General features: G+C 47.6%; 2 protein-coding genes across 3 annotated transcripts; one reads left to right on the top strand and one right to left on the bottom strand.

Annotated features, from left to right (window-relative positions):
• Positions 1–5616: 5616 nt before the first annotated feature.
• On the bottom strand, positions 5617–12684 carry ZNF174 (zinc finger protein 174). Of its 2 annotated transcripts, XM_025275749.3 has the most exons (4): positions 12554–12684; positions 11404–12077; positions 9942–10152; positions 5617–6631 (listed from the first exon to the last, which is right to left on the bottom strand). In XM_025275749.3, the coding sequence occupies exons 2-4, from the start codon at positions 11809–11811 to the stop codon at positions 6030–6032; spliced, it is 1221 nt and encodes a 406-aa protein (XP_025131534.1). In that variant the 5' UTR covers positions 11812–12077; positions 12554–12684; the 3' UTR covers positions 5617–6029. The 2 variants fall into 2 exon arrangements, with proteins under 2 accessions (XP_025131534.1, XP_025131533.1); XM_025275748.3 differs by lacking the exon at positions 12554–12684 and having other exon boundaries at positions 11404–12547.
• A 2304-nt stretch (positions 12685–14988) lies between these two features.
• On the top strand, positions 14989–23303 carry ZSCAN32 (zinc finger and SCAN domain containing 32). The gene is given in 8 exon segments (XM_044935842.1): positions 14989–15152; positions 16544–16640; positions 19774–20034; positions 20036–20240; positions 20243–20496; positions 20498–20567; positions 20570–20655; positions 23229–23303. Coding segments are annotated over 8 exon segments (1212 nt in total).
• Positions 23304–24690: the final 1387 nt, after the last annotated feature.

A 24690-nucleotide genomic window follows, 5' to 3' on the forward strand; every position in this document is an offset into this window, starting at 1 on the left:
TATATCGTGACCTTACCCCTAATTTCTCCAGAACAGTTTCTCAGCTGAGAGGCTGTTTCTCCAGCTTTAGTCCTCAGTAAGACACTGAATAAACTTGATTCACAACTTTTAAGTTGTGTGTTGTTTTAAAAGTTGACACTTCTTTCTAGAATTAATGCCAGGCTTGCATGACTTCTGTGTGCTCCCAGCCGACTTCTAACATGCTTCTGGTTTGAGTGTATCCTGGGATCACTTGCGTGCATGGTTCCCCGCTTCCATGACTACAATACCTCCCTTTATGTCTAGCCCCAATTTTTCCTTTGTCCTGCACCCTAAATCCCTGTATTCAACTGCCAATAAGAGATCTTCCTTTGGGGTCTCTGAGGCAGCAACATGGATCAACCTAGAGATTGGCATACTAAGTGAAGTAAGTCAGAGAAAGACAAATATCATATATTACTCATATGTGGAATCTAATTTTTTTAAAAAATGATACAAATGAACTTATTTAGAAAATAAATAAAAAGAAATTTTACATACTCACAGATGTAAAAAATAAACTTATGGTTACCAAAGTTTGTGGGGGGGGGGTGGTAAAATCAGGAGCTTGGGATGAGCATACACACATTACTATATATAAAATAGGTAACCAACAAGGACCAACTGTATAGCACAGAGAACTCTACTCAATATTCTGTGAAAATCTATTTGAGAAGAGAATCTGAAAAAGAATGAATATATGCAGATGTATAACTGAATCACTTTGCTATACACTCGAAACTAACACATTGTTAATTAACTATACGCCAATAAAATTTAAAAAACAAAAAGCAAAAAAACCCCAGATATCCAAAACCAAACTCACACTTTTAGTCTTTGATCTGTTTGCCTCCAGTACCTGGCGCCATGTGCATACAATTGCTCATGCTACCAACCAATACTCCTTCCTTTGTGCCTTAAACTTTCAATCATCAAGTCCTGTGAATTCTACCTCAACCCTATCTCTCTCAAATCTAACTTCTTCTGTATCCACCCTTATCCAACAGCACTGGCCTGGACTGACAGGAAGGCAAGGACAGGGTGTCAACGTTGTGGGGTTGACTGTAGTCAGATGCTGCAGATTAGCACAAGCCCGGAGATGACAGACACTCAGGAGATTACTGCAACAGAGTGAGTGAAAGATGAGGGTCTGAAGGGGGGTCATGGGAACAAGGAAGATGGCGTGGCTTCGAGACAGATTGAGGAGGAAAAAGTGATGATTTGGTGGCATGAGAGAGCAGGGAGTCAGAGATGACTCGGAAGTTTCTGGTTTAGGTGACTTGGTGGTTGGTGGCTTTGTAGAGAGAAAGCTTGCCTCTCATGAGTTTACAGTTTCTCTAAGCTTTCTAGGGAAATTGTTAATCAAAAATGAGGAGGACAGCATAGCTGTGTTCAGTGCGATAGAGAAGAGGTATGTTATGCTATGAGAGAGGTTGCACCTGTCCAGCAAGACAAGCTGACAGCTAAACACTGACTTGACTACATGATTGGAGGCTTCTGGAAAGGGCACAGGGTCCTAATGGAGAACTCAGCAAAGGTCTTAGCTAATGTGTCAGCTGACCCCATGTATAGTAAGCTTTTCCTGCTCACTTGTACTGTTTTTGGTGAAAAACAGCCAGAAATGGGAGAACCCAGATGCCAAAGCACACCTTACAGAGAGGCCAGGTTCAGTCCCAATGGTATGAGGCTATCCCCTGAGCCATAAGATGGTTGCAAACTCTGATGCCCTGGAATTCCATTCCCCAGGACTGGAGAGCCTTCTGATAAAAGAAACCACCTGGGGGCAGGAATCCAACCTACAAGCCCATCATCCTGGTCCTGAAAGGCTCCTGTCAGTGCATTAGGCCCCTCTGCCAGGATAAGGCAACTGGGCCAGAGAGGCTCTTAGTCACCTCCAGAGACTGTGCCATCAGTGGCTAAGGCCAGAGATGCCCACGCAGGAGCAGATGCTGGAGCTCCTGGAGCTGGAGCACTCTGGCCATCCTAAGAGATCCACACGGGTTCAGTGTCACACCCAGAGGGTGACAAGAGGCAGCAACCTGGATGGAGGATTTGCAGTGACAGCCCAGGAACCAGGATGCTGGGTGAGAAGGGCCAGAGACCCAGAGAGTGAATACAAGGTGGGTGATAAACTCCTCTCCTTGGGATGTTACACCTCTGCTTTCTCTTCCCTGGGGATCCTGTGTCCAAAGCCTCCAACAAGAATCTACACCATTGAGCTGAGGGTCACCTTTATTTTGGTCCAAGAAAGAACCAAATTTTTGAGGTTTGATGGGCAGCTCAGAGTAGACCTGAAAAGAAAACTAGGGAGCATTCTGAGGGTGTACCTCATTTTACTGATAAGGCAACTGAGGTGCGAGCATCGCAGAGCTCAGTAAGTGGCTGCCTGCAGCACTGGAAATGGACCCGGGCTCTTCAGCCTCCCCCAGTGCTGATCTTATTGTCCCAGGCTGTCTCCTGGTCAAGTTCAACTGCAGCAACATGTGTGTGATTAGCTAACTCCCTGTGAAGAAGCAACTTTTGTGTCTCTCAAAGACATGGATCTGGTTGTACAACTTTGTGACTATAATTTTTTTAAAAACCCACTGAACTTTGTACTTAAAGGGATCAATTTGGGGCTTCCCTGTGGTCCAATGGTTATGACTCCATGCTCCCAAAGGAGGGGGTCCAGGTTCAAACCCTGGTCAGGGAACTAGATCCCATATGTTGCAACTAAGAGTTTGCATGCTGCAATGAAGATTCAAGATGCCGCATGCTACAACTAAGACCCAGCGATGCCAAATAAATAAATAAAATATTTTCAAAAAAGAATGAAGTTATGGTATATAAATTATATCTCAATTGAAAAAATTGTCTTTGAATTAAAAAAATTGAAATAAGTATTTTAAAGCTGCAGTAAAATATTTAAATGTAATATACAAAATAATGTATCAGAGACATATAAATAATTTATGCTATCAGCATGACATATTTTTGTATTTTTGTGCAGACCTGATAGTAAAGCTGCTTTTGCCTTTTCTGTGCAGAGTATCTTGTAAATGAGCTATTAGAACCATTAACATTTGCAACTACTGATCTATGTGCATTGCAATTTTCTCAATAGTATGCAACCAAACTAAAAATTAAATAAACCGGATGTTAATATAGAATGCAGTTCCCAAAAGGATTTTAAAAAATACTGAAAAGACATGTGTCCTGGTTTAGGCACTATTTCCTTGAGTAAAACCCACCTGTTGCAAGGGGAAAGTGTCTTATAGTTTCAAAGGACTGAGCATAGGAGTTTTCCCTGGGGTTTGGGGCAAGGCTCCAGACTGAGCAGGAAATCAAGATGAAAGAGGAGCAGGTGCATAAATAGGCTGTGGGGGAGCACTTCCCACTCAGCTCCTCAGCAGACTCAGGGTGAACAGTCCTTTGGGATCTAACTAGTTGCCCCCACCGACTCCGCCCACCCCTTACTCTTTATTCTTATTTTTTTTTAACGTTTATTTTTATTTATTTATTTTGGCTGTACCCGGTCTTAGTGGCATGCAGGATCCGGTTCCTTGACCAGGGATCCAACCCAGGCCCCCTGCATTGGGAGCGTGAAGTCTTAACCACTGGACCACCAGGGGAGCCCCCATGAGTCCTTAACACTTTAGAAGCAAACTTCCCCATCAGAATTTTCTCCTTAGCTCCAATTTCTCCCTCTGAGGGCATGTGTCTGACTTCTGGTGTGATCCTTGACCTCCAATTCTCACAATCCTGGATCAGAGAGGACTCTTGTCATCTCTTCCAGAAGACAGCCTGTTTTCCAGGAAATCGTCCTGCTCAGTGTGGTAAATGCCTCAGAAGTGGACACACAGAGGCATGTATTCTGGAGGTGTCTGGGTCACTGAGGTACCCTGAAGACACACTGCGCTGGTGGACTTCTTCCCTGCATTCAGGAGTTCAGATGGACCGATGTTTATGGAGCCTTCCTGTGGATCTGTAACATGAGCCCTCTCCTTCCTGGACCTCTGCGCCGGCCCATCCCCTCTCCAAGGTATTCACAGAAGCAACCAGGGCTCCAGGTGCACAAGCCTGAGTGGCTGGAAGTCCAGCTTCTTAGAATTTAAAGCAACTAGGATGGCCCTCCAAATAAAATGTTGCAATGAGTTCCCCTGTCCACGAAAATTTCTAACAAGAGCTCAGATGACAGCTCATCAGGGTGTGGAAGAAGAAACTATGCAACAGGCAGTTTGGAGAATCTTGGTTTTTCCTCCAGTAAGATGCTGTGATTTTTGAAAAGGTTTGTAAAGAGGAGTATGGGACAGTTGATCACCTCCCACTTTTTCTGTTGGTCAGTTCTACCAGGGGCACCCGTGCCCACTGGTCCACACTGCCATAGTGGCTGGAGCAGACCTCAGAGCCACCCTGAGGGGTCCGGGTCTCTTAATGGGTGAGGCATTTATGCCCCATGGAGACTTTTGCCTTCGAGTGTGGGGGTATCCACCATGATGGAGGCAAATACCTCGGATCCTTGCATTTAAAGTTGAAGAAACAGGTTTGAAAGGGGAACTAAAGCTGGGGTTGAGTCTAGGTCTGCCCAAAGCCAAATTTCATGCACACTAGGTGCTGTGATCTGAATGTCTGTGTTTCCCCTAATTCCTGTGCTGAAAACCTAACCCCCAACATGATGGTCTTAGGAGGCAGGTCATGAGGATGGAGCCCTCATGAATGGGATTAGTGCCCTCAAGAGATCCCACAGAACTCCCTCTGCCTTTCCACCACGAGGAGACACAGCAAGAGGACAGCCCACCTGCGAACCAAAAGGTAAAATAAACACCTGAAAACTCTTCTTCTGAACACTGTCTTTAGCCTGGACAGCCCCATTTCATATGAACTATGCAGCTCTCTGCAGCGTCACCTCCTGGGCTCTGCCATTTCCTGAGACTGTGCCTCTCGCAGGTTTTTGTGGCTCTGGCCTCCCTTCCACTGCTGAAAACACACTGCTCCTGTCCTCCCAACAAGGCTGATGTAATTGTTGGGAAGGGGACCTCAGACTAGTCTGAAGGGCCACCAAAAATGATGGGGCAGACCACTGGGCTCCCATTAATTATCTCTTAGCCCAACGGACAAAATGTTTTGTCCTCTTGCATTCAACATACTGCCACCTTTTGTCATTCTTGGAAACTTAACTGAGACATAACTTACATGGCGTAAAATTAATGAACGTGTCAGTGATTTTTAGTACATGTTCTGAAATAATTTGGTTTTAGAATATTTTCATCATTCCAATCATTTTGTTGTGCTTAAAGCTACTGGCCTGAGTGAGAAAAGACTCTAGGAAGGACTCCCTTTGTGTCTCCTTAGCAGTCTTACTTCTGGTAGCTTCTCTCGCTACGGGTGGGGGCTATGGCAGCCATGATTTTACTTCACCAAATCAAAAGTGCTTTGATATAAAAAGATCCCTCAGTGTGTGTATGTGTGTGTTTATTTTGTTAACACCACCAATACCTGAAGACCCCTCCTCACACAAGCAGATCCACACTTCCATTTCACGCGTCTTTGTTATGAACAGCCAGGAATGACAGGAAGAATATTAGGGAATTTACATTCCAATGAACTTCTGCTTTGAAATTCTTGTGGATCACTCATTTTTATTAAAAGAGTATGCGCATGATAAAGATTGTCAGGTATGGAAGCAAACGCATAACTATATGTAAGATTTATCCTTGAACATAGTTACAGGATAAATAAAGCAGCAGGGGGAGAGTTAACATCAAGGTGTGGGGCACACCTGCAGGATTGTCCTGATTCTCCCTCAGTGGGACTCCCCGCTCTCCACCAGACACCTCAGTGCTCTCTGACCCAAGGCCCAGACCTGCCACTTCTTCCCCATCACCAGACATATCAGGTCCCCTTCAGCCTCCTCCTGGACAGGCACCCCTTGCTTTCTTCCTCGTAAGTGTGATTTACACGCAAGCAAGGGGAAGGAGGAATGCAAGTACCTTCCTTGTAAACAGCGAGGACCCAGGCCTGCCTGCCTGCCCTCAGTCCCCATGGTGAAGCCTGTGATGCTGGTGAAGGTTGGAGCTCTGGCGAAAGCTTTTCCCACACTGACCACACTGGTATGGCTTCTCCCCCGTGTGGATCCGCTGGTGCAGCTTCAGGGTGGATTGCCGGCCAAAGCAGTTCCCACACTCTCCGCACGTGTAGGGCCTCTCCCCCGTGTGGACTCGCTGGTGCCTTTTCAGCTCTGAATTCCACGTGAAGCTTTTCCCACATTCATCACATTTGTAAGGTTTCTTTGCCGAGCGGGCCGGCTGGTGACTGAGACGCTGCAGGTGGTTGCTCAGGCTCCTTCTGCTCCCCTTGCTCTTCTTCAGCTCTCTCAGTGGGTGGCTTTTCAGAGGGGCACCGATGTACTCCAGTTCCCTGCAATGTCTCTGGTAGTGAGCAAAGGGCTTCTGGGCACTGGGGTTGCTGAACTGCCTCTGGGATAGCCGGGGCTCACTGAGACTTGCCCCTCTGGGTTCGGGACTCTGCAGGCCACTCCCTTTCGGTCTGCCCACTGACAACACACATGGCTTTGCCCCTTTAGCCCCTTCCTGCTGTGGATTCTCCTTGTTGTCACTTTTCGTCCTGGGGGTCTCTACAATTAGAAAGAATATGCTTCATTTCTGGGCTTCGAAGAAAGAACCTCAGCAAAAGAGCTCTGAATACACACAAAGTTTCTCAAAGTGTGGTTCTCCACTGGGCTGCTCACATTAGATGCATCTGGGGCGCCTGTCAACCAAACAGGCTGCCCCTACTTCCCCACAGCTGCTGGGTCAGAAGCTCTGGAGGTAGGGCCTGGAAGTCTGCCGGTAACAGGGGGAGCCTGGGGGTATTCTGACTTATACTAAAGTTAGGGACCATGTTCTCCAACCCCTGCCTCCTTCCTACCTTTGGGAAAAGGTTTAGGAAAGGAGAAATAGGGGGAAGCAAGCCCATCAGAAACTTCAACACTACAAATACACCCTCACTTATATGGACACTGACCACCACTCTCTCTTCAAATAATGATAAATCTAGTGAGTGTGGTGTTTTTGCTCATTACAAGGTTGACAGATAGCATATGTCAACTGGGATATGGGCCAGTCATGTACCCTCATTACAGAAACTCTGTAACTTCTGACTACCAGGATTAAGAATCAGGAGAGAAATGAGTTTGAGTGGCCTGTGGGCAAGTTGGAGGATTCCTGCCATGTGGAAGACGTATTCAATATGGCAGCCACTAGCCACATGTGGCTACTGAGTACTTGGAATATGGCTTGTGTGACTGAGAAAATGAACTTTTATTTAACTTTAAATTAAGATTTAAAAAGCAGCCCACACAATTATGGTCAATTGCTTTTCAACAAGGTTGTCATGGTAATTCAATGGGGGTAAAGATGTCTTTTCAACAAGTGGTGCTGGAACAACTGGATTTCTATACATAAAAGAATGAAGTTGGACCCTGACTCACAACACAAAAATTAACTCAAAATGGATCAAAGACATAAATGTAACAGCTAAATCTCTCTCTTTGAATAGAACAAAGGTGTAAGTCTTTGTGACATTGGATTAGGCAACAGTATTTTAGATACGTCACCAAAAGTACAAGCAAACAAAAAGATAAACTGGATCTCCTCAACATTCAAAACATTTGTGCTTCAAAGGATACTATCAAGAAAGTAAAAAGATAATCCACAGAATGGGAGAAAACATTTGAAAATTATATATGAGAGTCTGGTGTCCAGATTATGTAAAGAACTCTTGTAACGACAATAAAAAGATCAACCTAGTTTAAAAATGAGCAAAGGATCTGAACTGACATTTCTCCAAAGAAGATATATTAGTACAATTGGCCAATAGGCACACAAAAAGATGCTCAACAGCAGTAGTCACGAGGGAAATAATTCAAAAGCTCCAAGAGACTCCATTTCACACCTAATAGAATGGATATAATCAAAAGCACCAGCAATAACAAGTGTCAACAAGGATGTAGAGAAACTGGAATGCTCACAGACTGCTGGAAATAAAATAGTGCAGCCACCTCGGAAAAGTCCAACGTCGAAAAGTTAAACAGAGAGTTACCATAGGACCTGGGCTTCCCTTGAGGCTCAGCTGGTAAAGAATCTGCCTGCAATGTGGGAGACTTGGGTTCAATCCCTGGGTTGAGAAGATCCCCTGGAGAAGGGAAAGGCTACCCACTCCAGCATTCTGGCCTAGACAATTCCATGGACTGTATAGTCCCTGGGGTCACAAAGAGTCGGACACAACTGAGCGACTTTCACCGTCACTTTCACCATGCTGCTGCTGCTGTTAAGTCGCTTCAGTCGTGTCCGACCCTGTGCGACCCCATAGACGGCAGCCCACCAGGCTCCCCCATCCCTGGGATTCTCCAGGCAAGAACACTGGAGTGGGTTGCCATTTCCTTCTCCAATGCATGAAAGTGAAAGGTGAAAGTGAAGTCGCTCAGTCGTGTCCAACTCTTAGCGACCCCATGGACTGCAGCCTACCAGGCTCCTCCGTCCATGGGATTCTCCAGGCAAGAGTACTGGAGTGGGGTGCCATTGCCTTCTCTGCACTTTCACCATAGGACCCAGCAATTCCACTCCTGGAATTGGTACTGGAATTTCTCTTGGTATAGACCCAAGAGAAATGAAAACAGACGCCCGCACGAAAACTTGTACACAGATGTTCACAGCAATATTATTCATAACAGCTAAAAAGTGGAAACAACACAAGTGTCTATCAACTGAAAACAAACAAAATGCCCACAGAGTGGAATATCATTCAGCGCTAAAAAGGAATGAAGTACTGACACATGCTGAATATGTTAATTGCTCAGTTGTGTCCAACTATTTACAACCCCAGGGACTGTAGCCCGCCAGGCACCTTTGTCCATGGGATTCCCGAGGTAAGAATACTGGAGTGGGTAGCTATCCCCTTCTCCAGGGGATCTTCCTGACCCAGGGATCGAACCCGGATCTCCTGCATTGCAGGCAGATTCTCTGCATTGCAGGCAGGTACCATTTGAACCACCAGGGAAGCACACTGCTATAACATGGGTGAACCTTGAGCATGAGACTTCATCCACTGTGGAATCAAATAAAAGGAGATATAGACAGCACACAACCCAGCTGCCTCTGCTAAGGCAGAAGGGAGTACGTAGGGTCAACTTTCTTCAGGATCATGAAGGCCAGGTTATGGGGCAGAACCTCAGCCTGGACCACAGAGCCTTCTTGCTGGATGCCCTAGGTCTCCATTCCTGAGTTTTGACAATAATCAAATCAAAGTGTTTCATTAATGTCACAGGAGGAGGAAGGGGCAGAAAATAATACCAAGAGAGTCTTTTTGCTCTAATGAGCAGAACCCTGTTTAGGGCCTTTCTAAACACGGGACCGTTTTAAGTGATGAAACTCAGCCACAGCTTGAATGGAAGTTCATCAGTGGTCATATGTGAATTTGTCTTCACTATGGCATCATCAACTCAATAGACATGAGTTTGAGCAAGCTCTGAGAGTTGGAAGTTGGTGATGGACAAGGAAGCCTGGTGTCCTGCAGTCCATGGGGTCGCAAAGAGTAGGACATGACTGAGCAACTGAACTGATCAGCAGCTCTGAAAGGGACAGAAAAGCAGGCACTAAAACAATCCTCTGTGTACTGGATTGTCAAAGAGTCATGAGAAGAAAATGGTAATAGCACACTTACATATAGTATTACTACAATTCTAATTAATGACGTTTGTTAGGGAATCAAGATCTACTATTACATACCATGGAGCAAGTGTCTTTTCTCCAGATGCTTGCTCCATATTGCTCCATACAATATTGAAGAAAAGCTCAATAGCTAATCTGTGGCTTTTCAGAACCCTGAGATGCTTTGATAGAGATGAAGCGCTGATGAGAGGGAGAGAAGACACACAGAGTGTTTACCTGTCTCAGCCAATCTGGAGGTTGGTTCCTGGAGGAGCAGGGATTTTTCCCAATGAGGGGGACTCCGCTGATCCTGAGATCCTGCCTGGGATGTCTCCTCCCTGGGATATCTCCTAGGAGTTTGTGGTTCAAAGTCTGGCAGTTCCTGTTCTCCCAGTTGGGATCCAGTTTTCTCCAAAAGCACCTTCTGGCCCTCCATACAAACAGCCACCTAGGAACAAGTCCCCCACATTAGAGAACAACTGGAGGACTGACTGAGGGCAGCTTGACCTTTCACTGCTCTGTAATGACTGTTGTTCCCTGGAAATTTCTGATAATGTCCAGGGCGGGCAGGGTCTGGGGGGGTGGGTGTCAATTTTGATAGAGACTGCTGAAACTCTCAAAGGAAGCAAAGGGAAGGATGTGTAGAATGACCAAAAGGAACCTGCTCCAAATCAGCTGATACTTCCTGAGTAAATGTCCCCACAGCTTGGCCCCTTCTCAAGGTCTGGGTCAAAATCATCAGAGAGCAGGCACAAATATCAGGGTCAACCATGACACCCATCCAGCAGGTTCCTACCCTATACTGCCCTGCTTCTGCTGGAAACAGGCTCTGTAGGATTAGGAAGCAGTATGGGAAGAGGCATTTAAAACCACCCTTGCTGCTACGTCGCTTCAGTCATGTCTGACTCTGTGCGACCCCAGAGACGGCAGCCCACCAGGCTCCCCCGTCCCTGGGATTCTCCAGGCAAAAACACTGGAGTGGGTTGCCATTTCCTTCTCCAATGCATGAAAGTGAAAAGTGAATGTGAAGTCGCTCAGTCGTGTCTGACTCTTAGCGACCCCATGGACTGCAGCCTCCCAGGCTCCTCCGTCCATGGGATTTTCCAGGCAAGAGTACTGGAGTGGGGTGCCATTGCCTTCTCCGAAAAACCACCCTTATCTATAAATTATTCTGCCCAAGACACTCTTGATTAACAAAATCTAAGTAGTGATAGGGCTCTAAGAGAACTGCCCTAACCCTGTTCCCTAACTGCTTCCTCCCTAGGCCCCTACTGGGGTATAACTTGGGGGTGGGGGTTGGAAGGAATACTGGCCAATTGAGCTGGAGTTCCCTGAGTCAAAGGCAATATGCTGGGACAAGAGCTAGTAAAATGCCCCCCAGATGAAATTCCTACCAACAGTATGACTCTTGTCTACTAAGAATCTTGATTGTAGGAAAGCTTCAAGAGGGATGGGTTGGGGGAGATCTGTCAGCAAAGATTCAAGAGCTCTACTTTCTCACTGGAGTGCCTGTGGCTGTGTTTTCTGAAAACTTGTAACACCTCCCGTCCCAGCAAGGGTGAGGGGAGTAGGGTTCCAAACAGAGGCCAGAAGCAACATTTGAAATTCTGGACTCCTCTCTCTAGGGAAGGGTCCAGAGACCAAACACGAACCAGATGAAAAAGAAATCCTGGGGACGACAAGAAAGTACACTCCTTACCCACTGCTTTGGTCCCTTGGCTGCTCGATGAAAATCTTCCACAAGGGTCACGATCTCCTTGCTGCTCACTGGACATCGATGCCTGGCCCGAGCCTGGATCTCCGCGGGCAGGATGTTCAGGAACTGCTCCAGCACCAAGAGCTCCAAAATCTGCTCCTTGGTGTGCACCTCGGGCTGCAGCCACTGACGGCACAGCTGCCGGAGGTGGGAGAGTGCTTCCTGGGGTCCAGACGCCTCTTGGTAACAAAACCGTCTAAAACTCTGGCGGGAGAGCTCAGGATCGGGCCAGTCTTTTTGCAGAGTGGGTTCCCGTTTTTCTTCTAGCTTTGCTATTATATGTCTCTCCTGCTTGGAGGAAGCCTGAATATGGGACTGCGAGCTCAAAGTTATCTCCATTTTAGCCGCCATTTTTGGGCTCAGGAGCCAGCTTCTCTCTCCTTGTAAACAGGTCAAGCCTTCGGGACCATGGCCCTGAATACTAGAAAGATGCTAGAAACGAAGGTCCTCTGAGGATGTTGGAAAGGAAAGGATGCAGACAGAGGCTCCTCGTTCGCTGGCCTTGAGCCCAAACTTCTGACGACAACACAGTCCCTGGGAGTGGGAAGTTTTTGTTTTCCTGCCAGCGTCTTGAACTGTCTTGCAAAGGCGAAAAGTCATAATGTCCTAAAAGGAAACTGGGGGAAATATTGCTTTCATTTTAGCGACAAGCACAACAGGTCTCAGGGGGAAATGCGCAACGGAACCAAATGGGCTGGCAGGAATTCCTGGGAAAACTTTAGATTGTCATCCAGGTAGCCTACACCAGCTCTCTCGCATCCTCCTCAGGCCGACCTCCAGCATCTCGCCGGGCGCTACAGGGCGAGCCCAGGCAAGGCCCGGCGCACGCCGAGGGTTGGTAGTTAGCGGAAACCTCCTGCAGGCGAGCAAAGTTCACGGAGGCGCGCCGGCTGCTCGCCCCGGAAGCACCGAGGCCCAGCTGCTCCGGCCTCTGAGGACGCCGGGCTTCGCGCCCTAGCTGGCCCGAGCTCGGCCAAGCTGCAGCACTCTGGCGCGCGGCTCGATTACGTGGCCTGTACAAGCTGGGGGTGGCGCCTGCGACGGCAGCGCGATCGACAGCCCTGCAACCCGCGCCCACCTGCACTCGACTCACCTCTCTGGGGACCCGGGAACGACGGCTGGGGGCGGGGCAGAAGCCTCTTGTCGCGGACACTCCCACGAGCTGCTGTGGAATTCTGTCACGGGAGGGCCCGCCTCCTGCGCAGAGGGATTGGCTCCTCGGAAGCGTCCTAGCTCACCTATTGGCTTCTGAGTCTACCTATGCTGGCCGCTGTCGCAGTGCAAGTCGGGAGTTGCAGTCCGTTTCCATGACTCGCGAGCAAGCGCAGTGGACCTATCCGAGCCCGAGCTCTGGGCGCCGACTTCCGGCCCCGAGGCTGAGCGAGTCTGGGGAGCCGAGGGCGCATCTACCCGTGATCGCTCAGCTTCCTGGCGTCCCGGGGCTCTTCGCTGGCAGTCGTCGCAAAGGCGGTTGGGCCAGGACTGTCACAATCCCTGTGCTCGACCGCAGACTCCCTCCGGAGTCCCCCGGCTAGTGCAGTGGCAGTCTGCGGTCTTGTTTCCTAGTCTTTAGCCGCAGGTCCTAACCCAGCACCGAGTGCACCAGGAGTACTCAGGGGGGCATCCTGAATGACGAGTGAAAAGTTAATCGGCCCGACTCCACATCCTCATTGTACTTTCCGCTGAGCGTTTTGGGTGTCGCCAGAGAAACACACATTTTTGAGAGAGGAGTATTTTTAAATGAACTATGAATGGGATATTAGGAATCAGAGTGCAGGCTCCGCCTTCTGCATGGAACTAGAGTAGCATTCATTGAATTATTCTTCGTCGAGAGAAGGTGTGGGGTGTATGGAAAGGTGTAAGGCAAGGAGTGTAGTTTCTAGTCCTGGCCTTGCTGCTGAGGGACTATGCTCGGTGATGCTCCTTCGTTAAAAAGCACTGCTCACAGTACAGTGCTTTGGAAGAAAGGCAACCTGAATCCGTTTTTTACTAGTTGGTGATGGACAGGGAGGCCTGGCGTGCTGCGATTCATGGGGTCGCAAAGAGTCGGACACGACTGAGCGACTGAACTGAACTGAACTGAACTGAAACAGACTTGGGCCTTTGGAGGAGGAGTGGAATGGAAAGTGGCACATAATTGTAGACAGCTTCTATCTTACATCCTCCCAATTTAGCAATTTCCAGGAAATTTGGAATTTTTCTCACCCCAGCTGTATGTAAAATCCCAGAGAATTCTGACAGGCCCAGCCTATGTGAGTTGCCCACTCCTGGGGTTGGAGGAAGGGTACTGTAATGAATAGCCCCACCAGAGACAGTGGAATAGAGAGGGACTTTTTCACAAAGGGAGAAGATGCTTCAGAAGTGGGGAAGGAATGCTGGAAAATAAATGCATTTCTTATCCACACTGTGCATGTAGTGGTGGTGGTGGGAGGAGGGTGTGATATTAATGAAGAGGTTAATACTTTTTCCTAAGAAAATGAGGAATTGGGAAGCTGGATCCAAGCTTCTGGGAGTAGGCAGGACAGGGACAAGCCATAGGCATGTGGGGAGCATGAGTAGGGACAGATGGATGACACTGTGAGGAACCGTTTGGGGAATTCATCCACAGAAATCAGGCTAGCGAGAAAAGGATGCTTTCTGATATTTTTGGTGCTTTGGCTCCTTGGCTTGGATTGGAGAAGGAGTAAAGGAAAGGACAGAAATAAACAGTAAGAACTAGAGTAAAGGAATAGGGGGTGATTTTATGTTGTTTTTTCTTCTATTCTTCTCAGCCTCGCTTCAAAGTTGAGCCTTTTTCAACTACGAGTCTGGGTCTGCCCATCTATGACAGGCTCAGGTCTCTGATTCTAGAAAAACACATTTCACTGGTATCCAGGAGACCTGCTTCCCAGTGATAAGAGATGGAATCTGAACTGCAGGATGGCAGTGACAGCCAGTGAACCAAGCAGGTTGAAGCAAAGCATGACTGCAGTAAAGAGCCCCCAGGCACAGCCATCCCCAAGCAAGGACTCCACACAGGACAGCAATCAGCCCTGCATGGCAAGCCAGAGCCCTGACTATGAAGCTTGCCATCAGCACTTTGGGTAGTGCTGCTTCCAGGAAGTGGAGGTGAGGAACACCTGGTCCCCATGAGAAGGTAGCTGGTCCCCATAAAGGTTTTAGCAAACTCTGAGAACTCTGCTGTCAGTGGCTGAGGCCTACTGCTACTGCTGCTGCTAAGTTGCTTCAGTCGTGTCCGACTCTGTGCGACCCTGTAGACGGCAGCCCACCAGGCTCCCCCGTCCCTGGGATTCTCCAGGCAAGAATACTGGAGTGGGTTGCTATTTCCTTCTCCAATGCATGAAAGTGAAAAGTGAAAGTGAAGTCGCTCAGTCGTGTCCGACTCCCAGAGACCCCATGGACTGCAGCTTACCAGGCTCCTCCATCCATGGGATTTTCCAGGCAAGAGTACTGGAGTGGGTTGCCATTGCCTTCTCCAGGCTGAGGCCTAAGACACACTCAAAAGAGCCAATCCTAGAGCTGCTGGTTATGGAGCAGTTTCTGCCAGAAAAGGTTCAGAGCTGGATGAGGGAGCAGTGTCCAGAGAATGGTGACAAAGTTGTGGCTCTGGTTGAGGATGTACAGAGAGCAGCCAGGCAACAGGTAAGAAAAGGCAGTCAGAACCCTGTGGTTTTCGTCATGAAGAAGTTGGTGTGAGCAGCACAGGAATCCAGTTACTGGAGAGGTGCTTAGTTGAGAAATTCCAGAATTCATCTGCTGCCCAGAGAGTAGGTGATGGCACCCCACTCCAGTACTCTTGCCTGGACAATCCCATGGATGGAGGAGCCTGGTGGGCTGCAGTCCATGGGGTCGCTAAGAGTTGGACACGACCGAGCGACTTCACTTTCACTTTTCACTTTCATGCATTGGAGAAGGAAATGGCAGCCCACTCCAGTGTTCTTGCCTGGACGGGGGAGCCTGGTGGGCTGCCGTCTATGGGGTCGCACAGAGTCGGACACGACTGAAGTGACTTAGCAGCATATTGCATTGATCTTATGCCCTTCATCAATGGGAAGAATTTCTTGAATTTCTCATTTGCTGAAATAACTTAGACATTCATATATTCAGTGAATGCTTAGAGTCACTAATTAAAGTGGTAAAACACTCATCAGAGTTCTCCAAAACAAGGCCAGGGAAAGAACTATTCTTCACTCAGCAGGTCAGAAAAATTAGAGATGTTGGTGAATTTAAATCTAATCTCTCTTGCTAGAAGGTTCCTTGAAGGAATGTGCCATGTGTTTTACACTAAACAAAGTCACACTAGAGCCAGTCCCTGCTGTCTGGATTAAGTGGTCAGTTTGAAACAGTAATGAGTTTCACATGATGCCCGCATGTGGAGGGAAAGATTCAGTCTGAGATCTGATCAGTGTAACATTCTTGTATATTTCAGAAGAAGGGGGTGGTGTGAAAGGCATAGGAAAAGGAAAAGTAACATGAAGGCTTCAGTTGTGGGTCAGGGGAGGGCTAGCCTGAGTGTGATTGTGTCTGGAGCAGGAGGCAGCCCACTAGCGCTCCGAGTCTGCATGGCTGGATTGGGATGTGCTTGTGTTTTCCAGGGAGGAGGCGGACATGCATCCCAGCTGTAGGAGGAAGAGTTGGGGGAGTGGGGTTGTAGATAAAATTTCATAAGATTGAGGATTGAGAGGTTCTGACATAATTTGGAGGGAGGAGCAGTGTGGTGACGATGCCTCAGAAATGGGGGAGATTAATATAAAATCTGTGGTTCGGGGACTGTTGATAGTAACTAGGCTGGATGTAGAAGGGCAGGAGAGCATCTGTATGAAGTCAGAGGTTGGAGAGGAGACTAAGCACGGCAGAATCCCTCTGTTATCACAGTCATCCTAGACCCCTTGCCACTTATGTATGGACCGTCTCTCCCTACTGTCCACCACCTCCTCAGAACCAGACGCTTCATGTGAATGACAACAGCACAGGAATGTAAGCGTTAAAACAGCTCTTTGAAACCCCTTAGGGAGGGGAAGGGGAGCAGGAAGTAGAAGTGAGACTCCAGCTGCCTCTCATCATCTCTCCTCTATCACTTTAGGCAGGAATTTGTAGTGACAGATGATGGGGTCTGTCCCCAGGTCCTGGAATCAGGAAAGGATCTGAAAATGCCCATCGAGGAGACAGCTCTCTTGGGGGTAACAGAGAATCACTGAGATCCCACCCCAAAAGAGTTGGACTCGACTTAGTGACTAAACAACAGACACCTGAATGGGGCTTCATCCAGGGGAATGGACTGTGAAGGGGCCTCGGAGCTCAGCCCAGAGACCGTGGGGGCAGTCAGAAGCTTAAGCAGGAGCCTCCACCCTCCCCTGGGGCGGGAGGGCCAATCATCTACTGAAAGTGCAGGTCTGAGCTTGAGTTGGACCCTGGCCTCCAGGTTAAATGCCTTAGAGATACATCCAAAAATCAATATTTCAAATTTTAGTTGATGGTACTAGCACTTAAAATGGGGGCAGAGATCCTTTGTGTGTTAACTTTTTTATTACAGTTTAATGTTACTGCCTCTGAATCAGGTATTATTAAAGCATGTTGACCTCACCTGCAAAGCAGTTCTTCATGAACTTGAAAACATAACCCCCTTCTCCATCTAGCTTAATTTCTTCCTAAATACATTTCTTCTACTTTTTTTCTTCCATGGCTCTTTTTTTTTTTTTGAAATTTGTCTTAGTGTTTTAGAAAAATTTTAATCAAAAATTTAACTAAAATTAATTGAGGTGAAATTAATGACCTAATGTAAAATGAGTCATCTCAAGTGAACCATTCAGCTGCATCTAGTACAGTACCACAAGGCTGTACTATGCTCACCCCTCGCGTGTTCCAAAACAGTTTCCACTCCCTCCCGCTCCGCCTCTCCCAAATAAACCCCATGCTCATTAAGCAGTTGCTCCTCATTCTCTCTCTATGGATTTGCCTGATTTGGACATTTTAGAAGAAGAATCCTACAATGCATGACCTTTTGTTTCTAGCCTCTCTCATTTATGTTTCCAGTCTACAAAGTATCGCTTCTTGGTCTGTTTTTAGGGCTGTGTAATATGTCACTGGAGAAGGAAATGACAACCCACTCCAGTATTCTTGCCTGGAGAATCCCATGAACAGAGGAGCCTGGTGGGCTACTGTTCATAGGGTCACAAAGAGTTGGACACGACTGAGTGACTAAGCACAATATGCCATTGCATAGCCAGACCAAGGCTCTGTCTTTGTAAGTCTCCTTCTGTGAAGCACTTTGACTGCATACATTTCTAGATTAGCTGAAGGCTGCTACTAAGTCGCTTCAGTCGTGTCTGACTCTGTGTGACCCCATAGACGGCAGCCCACCAGGCTCCCCCGTCCCTGGGGTTCTCTAGGCAAGAACATTGGAGTGGGTTGCCATTTCCTTCTCCAATGCATGAAAGTGAAAAGTGAAAGTGAAGTCGCTCAGTCGTGTCCAACTCTTAGCGACCCCATGGACTGCGGCCCACCAGACTCCTCTGTCCATGGGATTTTCCAGGCAAGAGTGCTGGAGTGGGGTGCCATAGGCTACTGCTGCCTTTTATGCTTAATTCAAAACTGTCATTACAGGTTACTAAGTAATTTTTTAAAACCACCTCATCTTTATGTAACTCAGATCCTAGAGAAAAACACTGTGTCTTCATGCGGTTTAAAAAGTCAAGCTTCTGTTGATGAAATGGAAAGCCTTCTAAGAATTTACCTGCTTTTGTAAAGGGGTAAAGGGCTGAGCTCCAAGACCCCTTCACAGTCCATTCCCCTGGATGAACCTGGATGTTCCCTTCACAGTCCATTATCAGTAGTCCACTATCAGTATCTCTGAAAACTTTGCCGTTTAGAATTTATTTTACTTTGAATCCTTGGGAACATCTGTGCTCTTTGGTGTCTGATTTCTGAGGCTCAGGAGTCTGAGTAAAGGGGACAGGACTCACCATGTTCCACGTTCAGCTCTGACAGCTCGCTGTGTCCGCAGGCGGCTCAGATCCCAGGTGGTGAAGCCTCCCCAGGGGTCACAGAACTCTGAGTGTCCTCTGGAGTTCCGCTAGTAAGATAGCAAAATGTACCATTTCCTTTGTACTATTCTTGAAGGTGGGGGTCTGAGAAAGAATTCATTCTCTTGGTCTGAAAAAATAAAAGGATTGAGTTCCTGTGGTATTTTTAAGAGCATTATGATTATCTCTGGATGGTTGGGCAAGGAAACATTCTCTTCCCCCGCTATATATATATATATATATATATAGGCTCTTGTGCTTCACCCTTGATTTTTCTTCCCCGGCTGCTGGTGTCTTGTGGGCTTTCACTCTAGTCTCCCTTGTGGAAGAAGTCTTAGGCTTTTCCCTTGCTCTGCTGCCCTTACTATCTGGGGTCTCTGCGTGTTCTCTGATCCAGGCCAGTTTGTCACTGGGGCAGAGACAGGACCATGGTTATCAAATCAGGGACAGAGCAAGGCAGTGTATATATATATATATATATATGTACATATACATACCATGCACATATTTCTTTAAAATGAAAAAAAAAAACACTTTTATTTTAAAAAAGCTATTGTGTCAGGAGGTATCTAGTAAAAGAAACTTTTTAACACAGAGACAGGCCATTGGCTATGGCAGTGGGTCCTGAAATCTGACTGCACCAGACTCACCTGAGGGCATGTTAAACAGAACCCCAGGCCTCACCCCAGAGTTGCTGATTCTTTAGATCTGAGGTGGAGCCCAGGCATATGCATCTCTGGCGCGCTCCCAGGTGCTGCCGGGGCTGCAGGCTTTGGCACCCCACTTACAACCTCTGCTCCGTGACTGTTATGTGGAGACTGCCCTCTGGCAGTGGCTATTTTCTCCCCTAGCCTGGCTTACTCCAAAGGTCTCTGGGAACCTTCCACAGAAGAGGGGTCTCGGAGACCAGGAGACAGGTGTTAGGGCCCAGGTGAGCTGTGTTTGACACCTTTTGTCTCTTTAAGTTCCCATTTCACCTTGCACTCCCACTATCCCTAAAAATCTTTTTTTCTGGAGATGTTGGAAAGATTATCATGTGGTCCACTCAGTTTCTCTTGCGTTGTCCCCCTGTTCTGTCCACTGACATCATGACATGGCTCTTTACCCACCCTGATCCTTCTCTGGGAGGCCTGACCTCCCACTGCCTTGCTCTGTCCCTGATTTGATAACCATGGTCCTGTCTCTGCCCCAGTGACAAACTGGCCTGGATCAGAGAACACGCAGAGACCCCAGATAGTAAGGGCAGCAGAGCAAGGGAAAAGCCTAAGACTTCTTCCACAAGGGAGACTAGAGTGAAAGCCCACAAGACACCAGCAGCCGGGGAAGAAAAATCAAGGGTGAAGCACAAGAGCCTGACTCAGCAGATGGGACAGAGGCAGGCAGGACAGAGACATCAAGAACAAAAAAGAATTGGAAATGGGATGATACAAAGGAAGAAGAAGTGAATGAGCCTCTTCCGAGGTCCAGGTAAGTGTTTGGGTGCTCCGAGCCAAAAAGAGGCTGGGCAGGCATGCCAGTGTCAGGAAGGCGACGAGGAGGTTCTCCAGGGAGAGTAAGGAGAAACCTGCATCCCAGCAGAGGACAAACCCCTGGAGGCTTCACACTGGGAGGAGACCTGCACACATCTCCTGTGTGGGAAAAACTGCTCTCACCGCTCTCAGAGTTGTCTCTCTCACCACCACCCAGTCCCTAAACTGGAAAAGGCTTCTAAATGTCACGAATGTGGGAAAAGCTTTAGTCAAAGTTCTTGTTTGACACCAAAGAATCCAGAGAGAAACCTCCCAAGTGCAGTGAGTGTGGGAAAGGCTTCAGCAAGTGCTCCAGCCTCACTGCCCACTTGAGAACTCACAAAGGGGAGAGACCCTACCAGTGTGGGGAATGTGGGAAAAGCTTCAACCAGAGCTGCAGCCTCACTGTTCTCCAGAGGACCCACACTGGGGAGAAGCCATATTAGTGTGCGGTCTGTGGGAAAAGATTCAACAACAGCTTCCAGTTCATCACTTGCAGTGAGTCCACGCTGAGGAGAGCCCTACAGTTGTGGGCAGTGTGAGAAAAGCTTCAGCAACAGCTCCCCCTTGAGAGCCCACCACAACTGCACACGAGTGAAAAGCCTCACCAGTGCTCTCAGAGTGAGAAAAGCTTCACCAAGAGTCCTGCCCTGAATGGTCTACTGGTTTTCCCCACTTTCTTCAATTTAAGTCTGAATTTGGCAATAAGGAGTTCATGGTCTGAGCCACAGTCAGCTCCTGGTCTTGTTTTGATGACTGTATAGAGCTTCTCCATCTTTGGCTGCAAAGAATATAATCAATCTGATTTCGGTGTTGAGCATCTGGTGATGTCCATGTGTAGAGTTGTCTCTTGTGTTGTTGGAAGAGGGTGTTTGCTATGACCAGTGCATTTTCTTGGCAGAACTCTATATTTGCCTTTGCCCTGCTTCATTCTGTACTCCAAGGTGAAATTTGCCTGTTACTCCAGGTGTTTCTTGACTTCCTACTTTTGCATTCCAGTCCCCTATAATGAAAAGGACATCTTTTTGGGGTGTTAGTTCTAGAAGGTCTTGTAGGTCTTCATAGAACTGTTCAACTTCAGCTTCTTCAGTGTTACTGGTCAGGGCATAGACTTGGATTACTGTGATATTGAATGGTTTGCCTTGGAAATGAACAGAGATCTTTCTGTTGTTTTTGAGATTGCATCCAAGTACTGCACTTTGGACTCTTTTGTCGACTATGATGGCTACTCCATTTCTTTTAAGGGATTCCTGCCCACAGTAGTAGATATAATGATCATCTGAGTTAAATTACCCATTCCAGTCCATCTTAGTTCACTGATTCCTAGAATGTTGACATTCACTCTTGCCATCTCCTGTTTGACCACTTCCAATTTGCCTTGATTCATGGACCTAATATTCCAGGTTCCCGTGCAATGTTGCTCTTTACAGCATCGGACCTTGCCTCTATCACCAGTCCCATCCACAACTGGGTGTGGGTTTTGCTTTGGCTCCATCCCTTCATTCTTTCTGGAGTTATTTCTCCACTGATCTCCAGTAGCATATTGGGCATCTACCGACTTGGAGAGTTCATCTTTCAGTGTCCTATCTTTTTGCCTTTTCATACTGTTCATGGGGTTCTCAAGGCAAGAATACTGAAGTGGTTTGCCATTCCCTTCTCCAGTGGACCACATTCTGTCAGACCTCTCCACCACGACCTAGCCGTCTTGGGTGGCCCTACACAGCATGGCTTAGTTTCACTGAGTTAGACAAGGCTGTGGTCCATGTGATCAGATTGGCTAGTTAGTTGTCTGTGATTGTGGTTTCAGTCTGTCTGCCCTCTGATGCCCTCTCTCAGCGCCTACAGGCTTACTTGGGTTTCTCTTACCTTGGACGTGGGGTATCTCCTCTCGGCCGCAGCCCCTGACCTTGGATGTGGGATAGCTCCTCTCGGCCACCGCCCCTGACTTTGGACGTGAGGTAGCTCCTCTTGGCTGCTCCTGTGCCATTGCAGCCTTATGACTATACAGTGGAAGTGAGAAATAGATTTAAGGGACTAGATCTGATAGACAGAGTGCCTGATGAACTATGGACGGAGGTTCGTGACATTGTACAGGAGACAGGAATCAAGACCGTCCCTGCCGGGGTCCAGCCCCGGCGGATCCAGGGAATTCGAAGCGGGGACGGCGTCGGCGAGGATCAGGAAACAACTGCTTAATAAAACTTTAATTAAGGATATAAAGAGTGGTGAAATAAGGATAGCTCAATGAAGAAATTCAGTGAAGAAAAGAGGCTGAATAATTCAGCCAGAAGGTGAGAGAAAGAACGACATGGGGAGACCAAGCTTCGGTAAACAAGGCCTGCACTTTATTTTCCAAAGTAGTTTTTATACCTTAAGTTATGCATAGAGGATAATGGGGGAAGGGGTAGAGTCATGCAGTAAGCCAGGCTTTCTTCCAGCAAACTTATCATATGCAAAAGTTTAGGTGATTTGCATCATCTTCTGGCCCGGAGGCCTGTTAACATTTTAAGACCCTTTCTTCAGAAAACTTATTTGTCTCTAAAGGTGATTAGTCAGGCGCCACCCTCCAAAATCATTAAAGTTGCATTCCTATAGGGCAAAGGTGTGGTGGGCTGTAACAAGAAAAAGAATTAACTCAAGGGTCCAAGGTTACAAACACTGCCAGGGACACAGCAGGTAAGGGATATGGAGACTTAGTAGCAAACATTGGCCCAACAAGTGAAAAACCCTTCACCAATACAATTTCTAATCAATCTTTTAACTACTCAAAGGAATCTGTGTTTAGACAGTTTAGAACATCTCCTGCCTCCCACAGTTGGGAGGCTCTGAACAATCACATGTGGCCGGAAAAACCTATTCAGGCAGGCTAGAGGATTTCCAAAGGAGTTTGTAGGTTGAAACACTGTCACACCCAGGAATTATTAACTGGAGCTGTAAGCTAACTCTTTTTTCAGAGAAAGGTAGTGGGGGACAGCCCCCCGTAAAGTCAGAGGTGTAGGTGAAAGCACAAAGCAGAAAGTAGGCAGACTCTGGTTTTGGGGGTAGATGCTCTAGAATTTCCAGGGGTACTCCTGAGGCTCGATCCCGCCTTTGAGTATGCCAAGCCTCCTTCCTCATGACCTTTGCCACGGGCGGAGCTCCTGCTCCCGACTCGTCCCCAAGAAAGAGAAATGCAAAAAAAGCAAAATGGCTGTCTGAGGAGGCCTTACACTCCCACTCCTGGGTGTGTGGTGACCAGGGAAACTGGGATGCAGCTGCTGGACTCCTGGAATTCTTTGAGTGCCTCCACCCTCCAAACCGCCTTACCCTCTAGTCTGCTGGGCAGAAGGAACCCAGAGTACTAGAGCACCCAGACCTTGCCTGTCAGTGTTTTAGGAGAGTCTGGAGCAGACAGTAAGAACTGGAGAATATCTTCAGTTATTCATTCATTCAGAAAATATCTGATTGCCTATAAAGTACCAGGTGTTACACAGAAGCCAAATAGAAGGCAGTGAGTGAAACACACTGTATTTTCCTTCCAGAACCAGCCTCACTGGGCCCCTCAGAATAGAGTACATCAGGCAGCACCACTCAGCCCGCAAGCCCTAGGATCTGAGTACCAGCTCTGCAGGGCCACTCTTCCAAGCTTCCAAGTTCTGATGAACCCAACCTTTCTCCTGTAATCCCACTACTCCCTGTGTGGTCACAGCTTCCTATGGTTACCCTCTCTGTTACCTTAGTGTCTACATTCCGCTGACAAATCAGCCTGATCACTGCACCAGCCACTTGAGAATAAATTTGAAGTAGGTTGTACAAAGGGCAACATCCCAGGTCTATCCATTTCCTCAGGTGTGTAACTTATACTCCTGGTTTGCTTCAGCCCTTCAGATACCAATTAAAAAGCCCAGTTTTCCCCTGTACATTTAATACTAGGGCTCTCCATATAGTGTCTATACCTCCCTTCCTCACTGAAACATTTTAACTAATTGATACAATTTTTCAGTTGACAGTATTCCTTTTATCCCAAAGACTGCTAACCACTTCCTACAGACAAGACTGAAAAATATTCTCACAACCCAGAGTATACTGAAGTCTACACACCTTACCTTTTCACACATCTGCTCTGGTTCCTCAGCCTAAAATGGCAGATGGGGTCACAGCCAAAGCCAAAGCCAACCTTTCAGGCCTCTTACCAGACTTCTCTTGTCACCTCCCTTCTGCCTCTCCTGTGAGGGACTGCCTTACCAGTCAGTTTGGGGACAGCCAGGACTTCTGGGGTCCTGGGCCAGACTGTGCCCATGTCATTGCTGACATAACAGGCAAATTCTTGCTTTCATCATCATCAGCTCCAGCTTCCATGCAGTCCTGTTGCTCGTCCTCAGCTCGGCTTCTGGGTAGCGACCAAGAAAAGGACAGAGGGGTTTCACATGTGCAGGTCACAGGACACTAGTATTTAACCTGGCCCTGTAGGACTTTGAACTTACGCCACCCTGTTCTGGCATCTGGAGGAAGCTGTGCTCCTGAAACTGCTTGGGCATTCCCTGTACAGTTGGCCATTCCAGTGGCATTTCTGGAGTTTTCCATAAATTGGGGATTTACTGAGATTTGCAAATCAAGTCTGGGTTTCCTAGTAGTCCCAATGCACACCTGCTATCATGGGTCAAGTGACTTGCATAGTGACTAAGTGACAGAGCTAGATTTTGAACCTGAGTCAAATCAAT

The sequence above is a fragment of the Bubalus bubalis genome, chromosome 24 (assembly GCF_019923935.1).
Source record: "Bubalus bubalis isolate 160015118507 breed Murrah chromosome 24, NDDB_SH_1, whole genome shotgun sequence".
In the NCBI taxonomy this organism is placed as follows: Eukaryota; Metazoa; Chordata; class Mammalia; order Artiodactyla; family Bovidae; genus Bubalus; species Bubalus bubalis.

What these genes read in the sequence shown, in the direction of transcription:
- ZNF174 (XM_025275749.3), bottom strand. Translation starts at nt 11,811, where the DNA reads ATGGCGGCTAAAATGGAGATAACTTTGAGCTCGCAGTCCCATATTCAG. An exon ending in CCAAGGGACCAAAGCAGTGG is followed by an intron (nt 10,153 to 11,403) that starts GTAAGGAGTGTA and finishes ACTTGTTCCTAG; the next exon opens with GTGGCTGTTTGTATGGAGGG. An exon ending in CTCCAGATTGGCTGAGACAG is followed by an intron (nt 6,632 to 9,941) that starts GTAAACACTCTG and finishes TTCTAATTGTAG; the next exon opens with AGACCCCCAGGACGAAAAGT.